Source organism: Alligator mississippiensis, chromosome 3, assembly GCF_030867095.1.
Source record: "Alligator mississippiensis isolate rAllMis1 chromosome 3, rAllMis1, whole genome shotgun sequence".
NCBI lineage: Eukaryota > Metazoa > Chordata > Crocodylia > Alligatoridae > Alligator > Alligator mississippiensis.
In genome coordinates, this window is record NC_081826.1 from 79,816,426 (window position 1) to 79,830,299 (window position 13,874).

General features: G+C 40.1%; 1 protein-coding gene and 1 long non-coding RNA gene across 3 annotated transcripts in view; both read right to left on the reverse strand.

Annotated features, from left to right (window-relative positions):
- The window catches only part of LOC132249323 (uncharacterized), a 53,774-nt gene extending 52,045 nt beyond the window's left edge, over positions 1–1,729 (reverse strand). The window contains exon 1 of the long non-coding RNA XR_009460735.1: positions 1,013–1,729. This is a non-coding gene — a long non-coding RNA (uncharacterized LOC132249323). The remainder of the gene's footprint in view (positions 1–1,012) is intronic.
- A 3,465-nt stretch (positions 1,730–5,194) lies between these two features.
- ASXL3 (ASXL transcriptional regulator 3) overlaps positions 5,195–13,874 on the reverse strand; it is a 207,907-nt gene continuing 199,227 nt past the window's right edge. For both annotated transcript variants that reach the window (XM_059724136.1, XM_059724135.1), the window contains one exon: positions 5,195–13,790. In XM_059724136.1, the coding sequence (XP_059580119.1) occupies positions 10,101–13,790 (3,690 nt within the window). In that variant the 3' untranslated portion in view covers positions 5,195–10,100. The remainder of the gene's footprint in view (positions 13,791–13,874) is intronic.

Consider the following 13,874-nt stretch of genomic DNA (forward strand, 5'->3'; position numbering starts at 1 on the left):
CTGCCCCAGGGGTGCACACAGTAGCAGGAGCCCTGCAACAGCCCTGGATGAGCCACCCGGGCTCTGAGTCCCACAACCCACCCTGGCCCCAGGGCCCCATTCACCCTAACTCTGCCCTGTCTCTGCCCCACTCCCTCCCTCACTGTGGGGGCCTTGATCTGCCCCCTCACACACACACTCCTTCCCCAGAACAGACTAACTTGCTGGGGGGGTGTGCACGTGCGCGCACACAGCCCCCCCAAATCATATTTTCTTCCTCTGCCTATGTTTGGAGGAATGAAGGGCCCGAGTTGAAAGATCAACCAGCAAGAACTCAGGGATCCTGGGGGCCAGCTACACCTATCCTCCCAGGTGTGAGTATGTTTCCACATTCCTACTGCCTTATCTGAATGCCGTTTAAACTTACACTAACTTTCAATGAAGTGATTCTCTTGAGAAAAGACAGAAACGCACTCCCTCAATTCCTAAGCCCTGTCAGACAAAGCAAGTACCTTTGCCCTATTTTGGGGACAGAGGGCTTCTCTTTACTCCCAAGGGATAGGGATGAACATAAGAGTTACCATGGGGTACCTGTTGAATTGTAACTTCCTCCCACAATTTTACTTGGTGTTGTTTGTTCATACCCAAAGTTTCTTAGGAACTTCGCATACATCTCTACATTTTAATTCTTAACCATCAATTTTTAAAATGTTATGCTACCCATTACTGGCAGTTCCATTTTCCTCTAGGCATTTATGGTATTTTTTACTTAATATTTGTAATTTTAAGATGGACAGATACCAGATTCTTGGAATAGTATTTGTTTAAACCATTCTTTTGAAAATTGGAGCTTCATTTGCTTTTCACTAATCTTATACTCTCCAATTATCATACTGTTTTAAACATTCTTCCAGCATATTAAGTTTGTTAGCTATATTCTCTGAACACTCCAAAAACTGTAATTTGGACTTGCTGATCAGCAAATACTCACAATCTTCTAAGTGTCATTGCTGGATAAGAAGTCAAGTCCTACCTTGCCTGTTAGGATTTAGCTGCTTACAGCCTCAGAAAGCTCAATCTCTGGCCTTTTTTCTGCCCAACCTGAAAGGAGGCAAAAATGAATGTTAAGATTATCACATTTTAAAGGACTTAACTTAGTCTTTGCCCCTAGCCCTATAGGTTGCTCAGGCTCTGTAATATGCGGAAAATGTAAATTTTCTGTGGGGATGGAGAAGCTCAATCACCCATTCTGAAAATCTCTTCTCTCTTCATCTGTGTTTACTTAAAAACCAAAACAGCATGCATGGCTGGTAAGGATCCTCATATACAATGGGCATTGGGTTGAGGGTTTGGAATGATGCAAAGATAAAAAGAGTCTGAAGGGAAAAACAGCAGTTCTCAAAAAAGTCTGAGCCAGAAAAGAAAAAATGCTTGGTTGAAGGGCTAATAGTTTCCAACATCATGTCCCTGTTCTTTCTTAGATTACCAGGAACGCTGTCAACCCAACACACCAACATCATCTTTCTAAAGAAATGGAATGTCCAAAATATTCATTTTTTCTTTGGATGCTATTTTTCTTCTTTGGTTTCCTCATTTGTATTTATTTTCATTCTACCTGCATGAGGATGCTGAGCTACACACAGAAGAAAACTGTTTCTCCAGGATGAAGGCCACAGAAAGGAGAATATTAGGAAGGTGCCCTGCACATGGTATGTTTTCACCCAGGTTGTCAGCATCTTGGCCCTGCGAGTTGTTTTCCAGAAAAAAAAACTTAGGCTTTCCGAGACCAGCACAGTTAAGAGGAAGTACATTTCTGAAACGCTTAATTTTGAAGCTCTTTTGTTCTTAGATGGGAATAGTATAGGAAATTACTGCAATTCAATGGCACTCAATTGCCAGCCAGGTGGAATTATGGAGCAAAAGCTGTATAAGAGTAGGGCCAGGAGCTTTCTGTACATAAGACACTGAAAAGTGAACATACTGGACTTACCCTGAGACAAGAACCAATACAATGAACTGCTACAATTTACTGATGTTGTCTTTTCAATCTAGCCTGGTCATACGTTCTCAACCACCCCCACCCCTCCCCAAGTGCCATATCTACCCTGCCACAATAACTGACAAAGGAAAAACATCCTGCTTCTTGCCCAAAAGAATCAGTATCAAAATAATTACAATAAGAATTATAACAAGGTGCCTAACACCATAACAGTGATCTTCAGAACTAACATAGCAAAATATTGCTGGGCTCAAAATGACTTTGATGTAGACCAGCCAAGACAGGAAACCAAAAGTCTGTGCAAGCAGGTTAAAGGAGGGTAGGGCTTTATTTACTTTAGTCTGGCCTCAATAAAGAGCGGAGGGTCACATTTGCAGTAATGCCTATCATCAATAAGACGTACCATTCCTCAAGAGCCATCTGTACATGGAGCTTTGGTAAGCATAAGAAAAGAATTAAAACTATTCTCCAAGAAGCATCCTACCCTGGACTGTTTAATCTTAACAAGGGGAAGGTTTGTTGTGGCAGAGAGAGGGAACCTACCCAGAGCTGCATCTTTCCTACCAAGGAAAAAAGTTCTGCTTATGCAGAAAAATGCCATGTCCCTTTACTATGAGATAGGGAAAGAGAAGTGAGACAATCATTCTGAAGGAAATGAAGTGGCACATGATTTTCTCCTTTTTACACCTATTGATCCCGTCTGGGCTGACATAGTCCTGCCAGAGATCCACATGTGATCTTTGAAGAGTTATTTCATTTCTCATAGAACCACAGGGCTGGAGGGAACCTTAAGGGTCATTTACTTGAACTCTACACTACGAGCCAGGTTTTACTGTGCTTAAACCATTCCTGACAGATGACTATCTAGCCTCTTCTTAAAAATCTATAATAAAGTTCTATAATTTCCCTAGGGAATTTTTACTAGTACTCATCTATTCTGACATTAAGAAACTTTTCCTTGGGTTTAAACCCATTGCTTCTTGTCCTACCCTTAAGCATCCGGAGAGAACAATTGTTTACTATTATGTCTATGGCAACTGTTCAAATGCTTCTTTGAGCTCTAAGGTTAACAATTCAAAAAGATGCTGCGAGGCTTCATTTGAGGGCACTTATGCTAGAAATAGATGTCACTGAATGAAGCAGATCAACTAGACCATGTTGTTCTGTGGCACAGCTGATCCACTTCATTGGGTAAAATACATGTCTAAGTTGTCCCTTGCCTCACCCTTGATGGTGCAGAACAAGGGACAATGTTCTTTCTGGAGGTGGTTTTGGCTGAGTAGGGAAGGTGAGGCTTTCCCCTCTCAGCCAGAACCATCTCCTGAGATTGCAGGAGTGAATTTGGCTGAGCTGGGAAAACCCATTTCCCCTGCTCAGCCAAATTCTTTCCTGTCATTGTGGGGGATAGGTCTGGCTGAGCAGGTAACCTCAACCCCCCTCTTTGATAAAGAACCACCCTGAAATTCCCTAGGGTGCCCCCCCTGTGAGTGGGGAAAGCTGAACATGTGTTCCAGGGCCTCAGGGAACACTTATGCCCCCAGAGCAAATGCCTGGGGTGGCTGGAGAGTGTAAGCAGCTTAGGTTGCCCATACTCTCTGCCACAGGTCTAATAGATATCTGCTACAATAAAGTGGCAGAGTCTATGACTACCTGTTGTTGAGCCACTGATTTTTATTTGATGTGGGGTGACTAAAGGTGGCAATGTCCATTCGCTCACAATTTGTGCCCCCTTATAAATTTTTATGGCAGCACAAATGAGACATCAGATGTTTATTTCTGCAGTACAAGACAGAAGAAAACTGAAGAAATGCTACATGTGGCTTAAAAAAAGTCTGGTTAAAACTTAAAAACTTATTACACATTTTAAACCTAACATAAGCACAAAAGTAAACATCTAACTTTTATGTGGGTGGAAAACATTATTTGAATTCTCTTAATAAAGAGTCGAGATGAAAAGTGTTACTGTCTATGGCTGAAAACCAGTTAGTGAATAAAACAGCCTGGCACAAGGCATTGCCAAACCCATTCCGAAGACAGGCATCTAAAAAGATGCACATAACCTAAGAGACAGCCTACATAACATAACCGAAGGTGAAGGATTTGTCAGCTGGGTGTGGAACTTAAGATAACTGTTATCAGGTTAGTGCAGACACTGTTTCCGTTTTGTGTTTGACTAGTGCCTGCCATAACAGGCCCCACTCCATGGCTGGGGCCAGTAGGTACTACTAAAATTCAAAAACTTAATACAGTAAAGGGGAAGAGAGGATTTGCTGATCACCTTAACATTTCTAAGTGGGTCTACAAAACAAGCCCTTGTTGCCTACTACTCAACCCTAACACAGTGGCCACGTCTACATAAGCAGAGGACTGCACAGTTGTTACTGTGCAGTCATTTACTACTTGCTTATGCGAGTAGTAAATGACTGGGAAGTGACTGATGTTATTGCACAGTACCATCACTGTAGTTTTTTCCTGACCTTGCAGTAGTAATGAGTTACTGCAGTAGTAATGAGTTACTGTGCAGTAACTCATTACTACTGCATAGTATTGGTGCCGCACAGTTAGTGCCTGGCAACACTACTGCACCATAGCGTCTTGTGTAGATGCCCCCAAAGTGCACTTGAAAAACATTTCAAGTGTACTTACATAGGTTTCTTTGCAAAGTACAATGCTGAAAATTTTCTTCCATCCCCATTTCCTTTTAATTTCATGACTATCTCCATTATTTTGCTAGCTTGTTTAGGCACTGATTGTTTAGAAGCCAACTCTCATTTCATCATAAGGTAGAGGGTATGGATTGAAAACATTTCACTGAGGGGCCACTGAGCTATGGATCTTTAAGTTCCTTTTTAGTAAGAGAGGGGGCAGATGCTCAATAGGAGAATAAGGAGTGCACAGGGTCCTAGTTCCCAAATTTACACAACATATAACTAGAGGTAGCAAAGGAAACAATGCAATCTAATTGATCTAATTACTCAAATCTACTTAAAACACCACAAAAGACCTAGTTTTATTCTCATAATTATTTTAAAATGGCAAGAGCTGTGTTATATTAAGATACTGCTCAGATACAGTCAAACAATAAATGGTCTTCACTTTTGGGATAACATACATTTTCCTTTTGTGTTTCTCTTTCACCAAAACAAATATTCAGTGAAGAAGCAGACAGAATACCCCCCTAGCACACTGAGCATAAAATGAACAAACAAATGATAATATATTTTACTTTTTTATTTTTTTCCAGAATATTTTAATATTGAAGCCCAAGTTGTTATTTTTCTGAGACAGGGAAAATGGGAAAGGGAGGAGAGAGAAAATAGAGACACACAAATCATTTTACTTCATTTATGGTTTGGTGAGCGGTCATTTTTGTAGGCAACAAATGTTTTGTTTTTTAAAAAACAAATAAAAATGACAGCACCATTAAAGAAAGCATGATCCCTGAATTTTAAAGAAAACACTGTCCTTAAAAAAAATTGTTAAAATGCTTGTTTCAGTCAGTCACATTTATTCAGGTAACAAAGCAAGCATAACAGTATTAAATTGTAGCAACCCCATTGAAATCAACTACTCCCCCTTCTGAGGATTCAGAGAACCATTTCTGGGCTTGTCCTATGGGAATAATATTTTCTTTGGTAGAGGACTGAAGGAGGGTTTTTACTTCATGGTATGTTGATAGAAAAAAAATATCTATGCATGTCAGGGATTTCCCCCTTAAATCTATATTTCTCATGCATGTTAAGTATGAGAGGATTTCACATTGCTGTTATACTGTAGGACTAATACTGCCTATAAAAAGGCATTGAATGGCTAATGTCAAACAGATGTAAACATTCCGAATACTGACAAATAAAAAAAAAATACATACAAACACCCCCCCCAAAAAACTGTACTGAAAATGTGAATTGAGTTAGGTTTCTGTAAAGCAGAAAAAAATGTACAGCAGTACAAGAGAATCATGGCAACAAAGTAAAGCACTTTTTTTGTAACATTCAGGAACAGTACAAATACAACAAAGTTATTCTACAGACTAAATTATTCTGTAACTATCAAATATAGTACAAAGCGAATTATGTGCTATAAAAGAAGCAGCTCCGTTAAATTAGACTAAAAAAATGTTTTTTGTTGGTTTTACAGTGACAAAGCATGATGACTGAAGACAACAGGATTTTTAGATTCAGAAACATTTAGCTACACAGGTCCATGATATTCCACTGAATATTGTTTTGTGGGGGTTTTTTTGCTTCTCTACAATGTTGTACAGAAACACAGATGGACAACTGCTGTGCTGCTGTCACAAAGCTGTAGAAGTTATTCAGTGTTTAAAGCAGGGCCATTCACATGTGTCAGCTAAGATGATCCCTTTAGATGACATTTCTGAGCTCTTGTCTTGAGTGTTTATCCTGGTACTTCACCACACCTTGGAGAAACTGTTAAACCAGAGGCTACAATAACTATTTTGAAATTGTGCGTGTGTTTGTAAGGGGGAAGAGGAGTGCAGCATAAGGTAATTTTACTTCAGAAATTGCATTATAAAGCACCATATGCACCAGTTGATAAACTGTGCAAGGAATTCCAGGGCCCTGAAAACACCTGCACATTCTGTAGCTTACCCTGACAACACACATCACCCTCATCGAGCAAGTCTATAGTACAGAGGATATAATTTCTGCTTTATGGCTCAACCTTGATTTTTAAAAGTTTGTTCATTTCATACACTAAACCTCAGCAGATAAACAGAATGCAGATCGGGAATGCCCAGTTCAATTTTTAAACATTATTTCAAGAAATGGAACAGGGAATTTCTGCTTGGAAAAATGAGTTGTGCACAGGAAAACACATACACACACATGCTGCAAATGCCCTAATGTTATCTACACACCTCAAGGATATGCAGATTTAAAGAAAAAAAGGAGGAGAAAGGAGCAGAGTAGTGTTTTTTCTTTCTCCCCCCAAAAGTGCTGCTACTAGGGAAAAGGCTTTGGAGATTTTCCAAAAATGCATTTGTTAGATTATTCCTGCTGGACAACCCCCGGACTCCCCCCCAGCAGTGCGTTCATAAGCAAATCTTTCTCACCACTTTTCAGTGCATAAATTATAAATGCTCAGTGGAACAAACTGCATGATTAGGAGAAACTAGAGGCACAAAGACTGAAATCTAGTGAAAATAAGAAAAAAAAAAGAGCAATACAAAATTAATTTCTAAATGTAGCTGTGCTCTCATTTGGATTAAGACAATGGGTAAAAATTTGCATAAGCACGCGTGTAATATATTTTCACAAGGTACTCTTGGCTGTCGTAGCCAAAGTCCAAAAAAAAAAAAAAAAAAAAAAAATCAATGGGATTTAGGTTCCTAAATCAGTTAGGGCTCTGATAATTTTACCTCAGAATTATCTATCATTAACAAATACTCTATAGTATGTCTAAACTGTGGGTCAAATTTATCCCTGGAACAACCCCAGCGACATCAAGAGAAGCCAATGGAATTGCACCTTGGAGGAGTTTGCTTAATTGTGTTATAAAACTCTTTAGGTTCAATGCCGTTTTTAAGATGACTTCATCTTATCTCAAACATGCAAGTTGCAATCACAGTACAAACACGGCAATATGAATTTTCTATCAGATTACTTACATTCTTATCCTTCATTCAAAATTAAATAATTCTGAAGCTATTATTACTTTCAATCACAATTTGTTTCATTCCGTTTTTACAGTCACTGACAGAATATATTTCAAGCTGCAAGTACACATACTGCCATATGTGCTGCGGACAGGGAAGTCTGAGCCAGAAATAAAGATACCCAGCTCTGAAAGGGTTCATATAAACACAGGTTATCATCATTCTAAAACTGGTCATTCTGCCTATTTAAATAAGAGAATAAACTACTTTATCTAGCCCATGTACAGATACAATATAAGTTCAATACAAACATCTCCTCAAAAATGCAGTTTGATATGCCTGAATATAATATCCTCAGGTTTACCCATTTGGTCAGCAATTGATTAGCATACTGCTGGAAATTCATTTCCAAGTGTTTATCATTTAATTATTTTATTTATTGTACAGAAAGGTTCAAAAGTGCTGATATGCTGCATGATTTTCACCTTTCCCAAAGGAACACTTTTTAAAAAGAAGAAAATAAAACATTGTATCAAAGCAAGAGTTCTGTTAATTATCAATGGCTTTTGTAACACATGGTGTCAAAAATAATGTTTAGACATACTACTAAAAGTAAAACAGAAATCAGGTTGCACCATAGAGCTCTTGATGGCAGGAAGGTAATTCCTATACGTTCCAATTCATTTGTAAGACAACCCAAGGGAATGGTATTTTTCATGGTCCCACAAGAAAATAAAATGTGGCTCTCCCATTCAGTAGAACCTCACCAATATACAGTTCTCCCAGGGAAACTAATTATAAGTGACAAGCTTATTAATGAGTAAGCAACGGTAATACAAACAATATAAAGTACAGCAATGCACTGTTTAATTTGCTAAGTGTAGTCTTAATTATCATACTTCAAATTAATGGCAAATGTTGTATTATAGGTTTTATATAAACAATTAAATCTAAGTAATATAACATCGTACCCATCTCACTGCTATGTTTCAGTGAGAACTGGGGACGAAACCATTTTTTGTGTGCAGACTGTAACATGGATTAGTGAGGTCACACTGTAAGGGTTTTTTCCCCCATGCTCTCATTGTTTGGGTGGTCCCAGCCACGTCAGCATATGGGTTACTTGCACTCCCCATTTTGTGTTTGTGACTCTGGAGTGGAAAAAAGACAGGCATATTCATCTTCCCAACAGCTGCATATGTTTTATCCCTCTTTAATTTCCATTTAGGTGAAAAGGGCCCCAAAATTACTGCTGCTTTTCTCTGATGTTATGGTGGCTAATGCATCTGGAATGCAGCTATAGTTCTCAACATAAATACAGTACTGGATAAATACTGAAGATTATTTAAAAGATGCAGTATCCCTTTAAAATGCCCCTTTTACTCTCTGCTTTCTGAAAGATAAAATAAGTGGCCTGAATTCTTTGAGAACAAAATGGTAGTGTTATAAGCCATTAAAAAATGTTTTAAAGTCAAAACATACTTAAATAGAAAATAATCACATAAGAGGCAAAGTAACTTTGATTTCCTACTATTCAGCTCAACACACAGTTAGAATCTCTCCTTAAGCATTCATTATATCAAAGAATCAATTTTAGGCCTTGGAAATGCTATTAAAATCCAGACCTTACTTATTACATAGATATGTACCATATCAAAGTTTGGGACAGACAGACAAAGAAGGTTTGGATAGGGTCAGGAAAAGAGAGGAAAGTGCTTAGCTGTATAGAAGTATTTACTTTCTCCAAATTCTCTTAAAGCCAAGCAGATTCTAGAGCTGGTCCAGGTAACTCACCACGTTTAACAAAACTAAATCTTTCAGGGAGTCAACAGCAAGAGCTGACCATTAAAATCTCACCTTCATAATGTCTTGTGTAGGAGCAAGCAAACTCCTCTAATTTAAATTTAAGTTTCATTCTCATTTGCTAGGCAGACTGTCTGTAAATTAGTCATGGAGAGGAAAGGTGAGTTCAAGAAAGCAATCATCCTTAGAAAAACTGCAAGCCAATTTTAATACCCATGATGGTTGATATGTAGCAGAACTTCAAGCTACCCCAAACCAAGCAGTCTTTTCTCAATTAATTACTCTTCTTCTTACTTCTGCACTTGCAGTTCACCAGCAGCTGCAATTCACGACACAAACCTGTTGTTTTTTAACCTGGTGGTTATGTTACTTAAATGACAGTGGGGAAAGCATGCTGCACTTTGTGCAAATAAATAGAAGCTAGGAATGACATTTTAATAACTTTTCTTTAACACAGCAAGAATGCTCAGAGAAGCTTAGTGACGAGTTTGTCATTTTTTAAAAGCAGTTCTAAGGGTTTCTTCTTCTTTCCAGGGAATGTCATCCAAGCAGAAAGAACTAAATCCTGAAACAAAGTATCACCAGGGAAAATAAAACAAACCCTCCCAAACCTGTTATGGCCTAAAATGTTACAATTTTTCCACTTCTTTGCTCCATGCTCCCATGTTGACAAGGGATACTGCATCTTTGATTCAGTTTCTACCGTACAACCAAACAAGCTACACACAGTTTGGAAGGGCCTATGCAGTCATCATGGCAGAAGGCTCCGCAGCCTTTGCACACAATCATGGCTTTCAGCCTGCAAGAGCATTTCAGTTCCAGTTCATCTGTGTTGCTACTGTCAGCAAATTTCTGAACTGGAATCTGAGTGTTCGGATTAGGCAGGCCTGTGGCAGGATTTGAACCACTTCCTAAAATTCCAATAGATTTTTCAATTGCAGATGCTGCCCTTTTGAAGCTTGTGCTACCAAAGTGTATGGTTGGATAGTTTCCACAGAGCTGCTGCTGCTGCTGTGGGTGCTGCGTCTGTATTTTCTGAGCAGCTAATTGGGTAAAAGGCTTCTGTGGCTCAGATAGTAAATAGGAAGAGAAATCTGCATTTTTTAATGCAAATGCTTTTAACTGTTCTTTTACTTCGTTCTGATCATAGGAAGCTTGTTTCATGCCCAGTTCGCAGCTGCTGCTTAGACCTTCCTCAAAAGAAACAGGTTCAGATTTTATATTGCTACAGATGCTTGCTGGCTGAGGCCAACTAAGTCTTTTAGTGGTTTCCATAGTAACTGTAGGTTGTTTTTGATCAGATGGGACTTCTGTGTTAGGAAGAGAAGGAGGAGGGGGTGGTGGTGGGGGGGGAGGTGGAGGCAGCGGTGGGGGAGGGGGAGGGTGCACTAATGTTTTATTCTGTAGTGTTTGTGAGGCACTGGCAATGTCATCACTTTCCTTAATTTGAATATTAGGGGAAAACACACTTCCTAGCCTCAGCTGGTGAGCGGCTGTAGAAAGACTGACCTCCCCCAAACCCTTCTGTTCCAGGTGTCTGTTGAAAGCAAACGCACTGCAGCCAGATGGGGCTTTTGAAGTAGGTTGCAACAAAGCTGCTGTAGGGATGGGGCCTCTTGCAGCCATGGACATTTGGTAGAAATGCTGTCTGTGTGAGGTACTAGCTTCTGCATGAAAGCTGCCATTTTTGTCAACATGAAATAAGCTCTGTTGGAAACTGCAGGAAGCCAGTGGCCTCTTCTGCTGCTTGATCTCCGGGCTGTGAGCAATTCTGTTCTGAACTGCATGCTTGTTCAGCCACTCTTGTTTATATGGCTGACCGTGCCCTAGTTGATTCATGTTGGAACTGATTATGCAAGGAGCCACTTTAACATCTGTGTCCATTGACATCTTCCCAGGCTCGCATTTAATTTGAGCATGGTCCCCTACAGTCCTGGCCAGCCTCTTTTTTGGATGGTTTTCACGCTTTCTGATCTGCATTGGGACTATGCTGCTTGCTGTAAATCCTTTACCATCTGGATTGGGAGAGCTGGAAGGATTTTCAACAATATTTCTCTCAGACGCTGCTGTTTTACATACTGAGGTAGTTTGCAAAGGCAGGGGAAGCCTGTTAATTTCTAGTTTGGCTCCAGATCTGGGCTGCGGCAGCACTTTTTCCAAAGGCAGGTTGCCTTGCAGTAACTGGGTCACTAGAGGGTTGTTGGCCTCTACTGATGATAAACGACAGCTAGAGCTTCCAGCACTTGCAACTCTTTTTAGGGTTTCTGTTGTCAATGACAGAGAGTCCTCCATGGAATCTGTAACAGATGTCTTGGAGGTCTGTGTCGGCTGTGCACTTGTGGCTATTTCTGCAGTCTGCGAAGGCATTTCGGGTCCTGTAAAATCTTCAGTGTCCATCCTAAAGCACTTGTCAGATTCATTAGTTTCTGATTTAACAGAAACACCAATACTTGTCATCAAACTCCTTGACTGCAACTCTGACAACTGCGTGTAATTCAAAGGTTCAGTTTTGACATTTTTTAAACAGTTTTGCTCGGTATATTCTTTATGCTTACTTGAGTTTAGATGGCTGACCACTGGTTGGTCCATGTTCATTACCTCTTCATTGTGCCAGCAAATTCTGTTATTAGTGTTATACTGATTGGCACAGGCAGCATCTGTTTCATTTTTAAAGGATGAAGGACCTCGTAACTGCTCAGCAAAACCTTGGCTAGGAGCAACAACCTCAATTAATTTTTCTTGAGGAGTAAGAGGCACTTCTCGAAGACTTGAACAACCTCCTGCCTGCAAGTTTTTGCCACCTTGCTTTGTTGCAACAGTGATAAAGCTGGAACTGTGCTCGAGACCTTCATTAGTGACTATTTCAGGCCTGCTTATTACAGACACTTGAGGACATGCTATATTTTGTAAGGCAGTTTCTGTCCTCACAGGTCTGCTTTGCAGGTCTGTGCTGTTTTCTGCATTTTCAATGGAAGCAGCCAGCGACAAACTGGAGTTCAGTGTTGTAGTGTGATCAACAATGACTTTGCATGGTATAGATCTGTTCATGGCTGTCTGCGTAAAGTTCACTGCCTGGGATTTACCAGACAGATCTATTCGGTTTCGTGTTCCAGAATTTTTTTCTAAGATATCAGCACTTAATTTAGTAGCATTGTCATAAGAACTTATTGTCACCATATTACCAGTAAACATTGAAATGGTTGGCCTTGCAACAGAGTCTGCTCCTGGAACTGCATCACCGCAACTTAAAGCTGATCTAACAGTAGTGTTAATGGATACAGTACTTTGCTCATTACACCCACTTATGGCTATCTTGTCAGAAGAAAATCTGTTGGTAGTCCCCACTGGGGGAATCAGTACAGAACTACCAGAGAGATGATTTGGCAAATTACTTGCAATGGATGAAGCTGGCACAGTGGTATATTGACTGGAGGCTGCATTATTTGCACTGCTACTTGATATTGGCAACCTTTTCTCATCAATGGAATTTGATAAGACTGCATTGTCTATCGAGACTGGAACATTACTGTTATCAATACATTTTGGTGCAACAGCTATGCACGGAGTATCAGCCCCTTGGATGGATTTCAGCATGTTCATATTACAAGCTGACACCGTTGGATTCGTACTGTCAACAGACATTAAAACAGAGGATTTATCAACAGAACTTGCAAAGGGAAGTTCTTTAATTGCTCCTGACATAGCAGTGTTGCAAATAGACACAGAGACTGAATTTTTATTATAAAGCACTGGCACACTGTTATTTTCAGTAGAGGTAGATGAAATAATTTTTTCACACAAATGTGGCATAGGTATATTTTCATCAGAACTGTGCACAGATATGTCGGTAGCAGTTTCTGGTAATGTAGCTGTATTAAGTGACTGCTGCAATAAAGTGGTCGTCTCACGGAGGTGAGTGGACTTGTTGCTAGGAGACCTGCAGTTAGGGTTAACTATAATGACACCAGTAGAACCTTCAATCTTTGTGTCAGAAGAAGCTGAGACCTCCAAGGATGAGGTACCTTCCTTTGAGCTCAGCTGTGATTTTGCTTCTTTACTGGTCTGGAGTAAGTGGGCTCTGGCTTGATGCTTTGCAAATAGCTTGGCCTTGGTTTGCTCCTTGATATGTGCCAGCGTTCTTGTCTTCCCACCTTCGCATGGACTCCCCATAGCTCCAGAGACTATGCTTGCGGCTGCTGCCACCGCAGCTGCAGCTGCAGCCTCTCTCTGGGCTCTAGCTTGCTGAGCTCTTGCCTTGATATCTGCAAGAGTTCTAGCCCCAGTGTTCCTCCCGCTACTGACTGACGTACTCGGGGAAACCCGAGGTTCTGGTTTGGAAACAGGCTGGCTCTTGATAATAAAAGGTGGCCCAATTTTTGAGAGCTGAATCTAAAAGAAGAAAGAAAGTAATAAATGAACAGGATCCTATACAAATTAAATTTCTTTACTGTCTTCTAAAAAGTTCAAGAACTT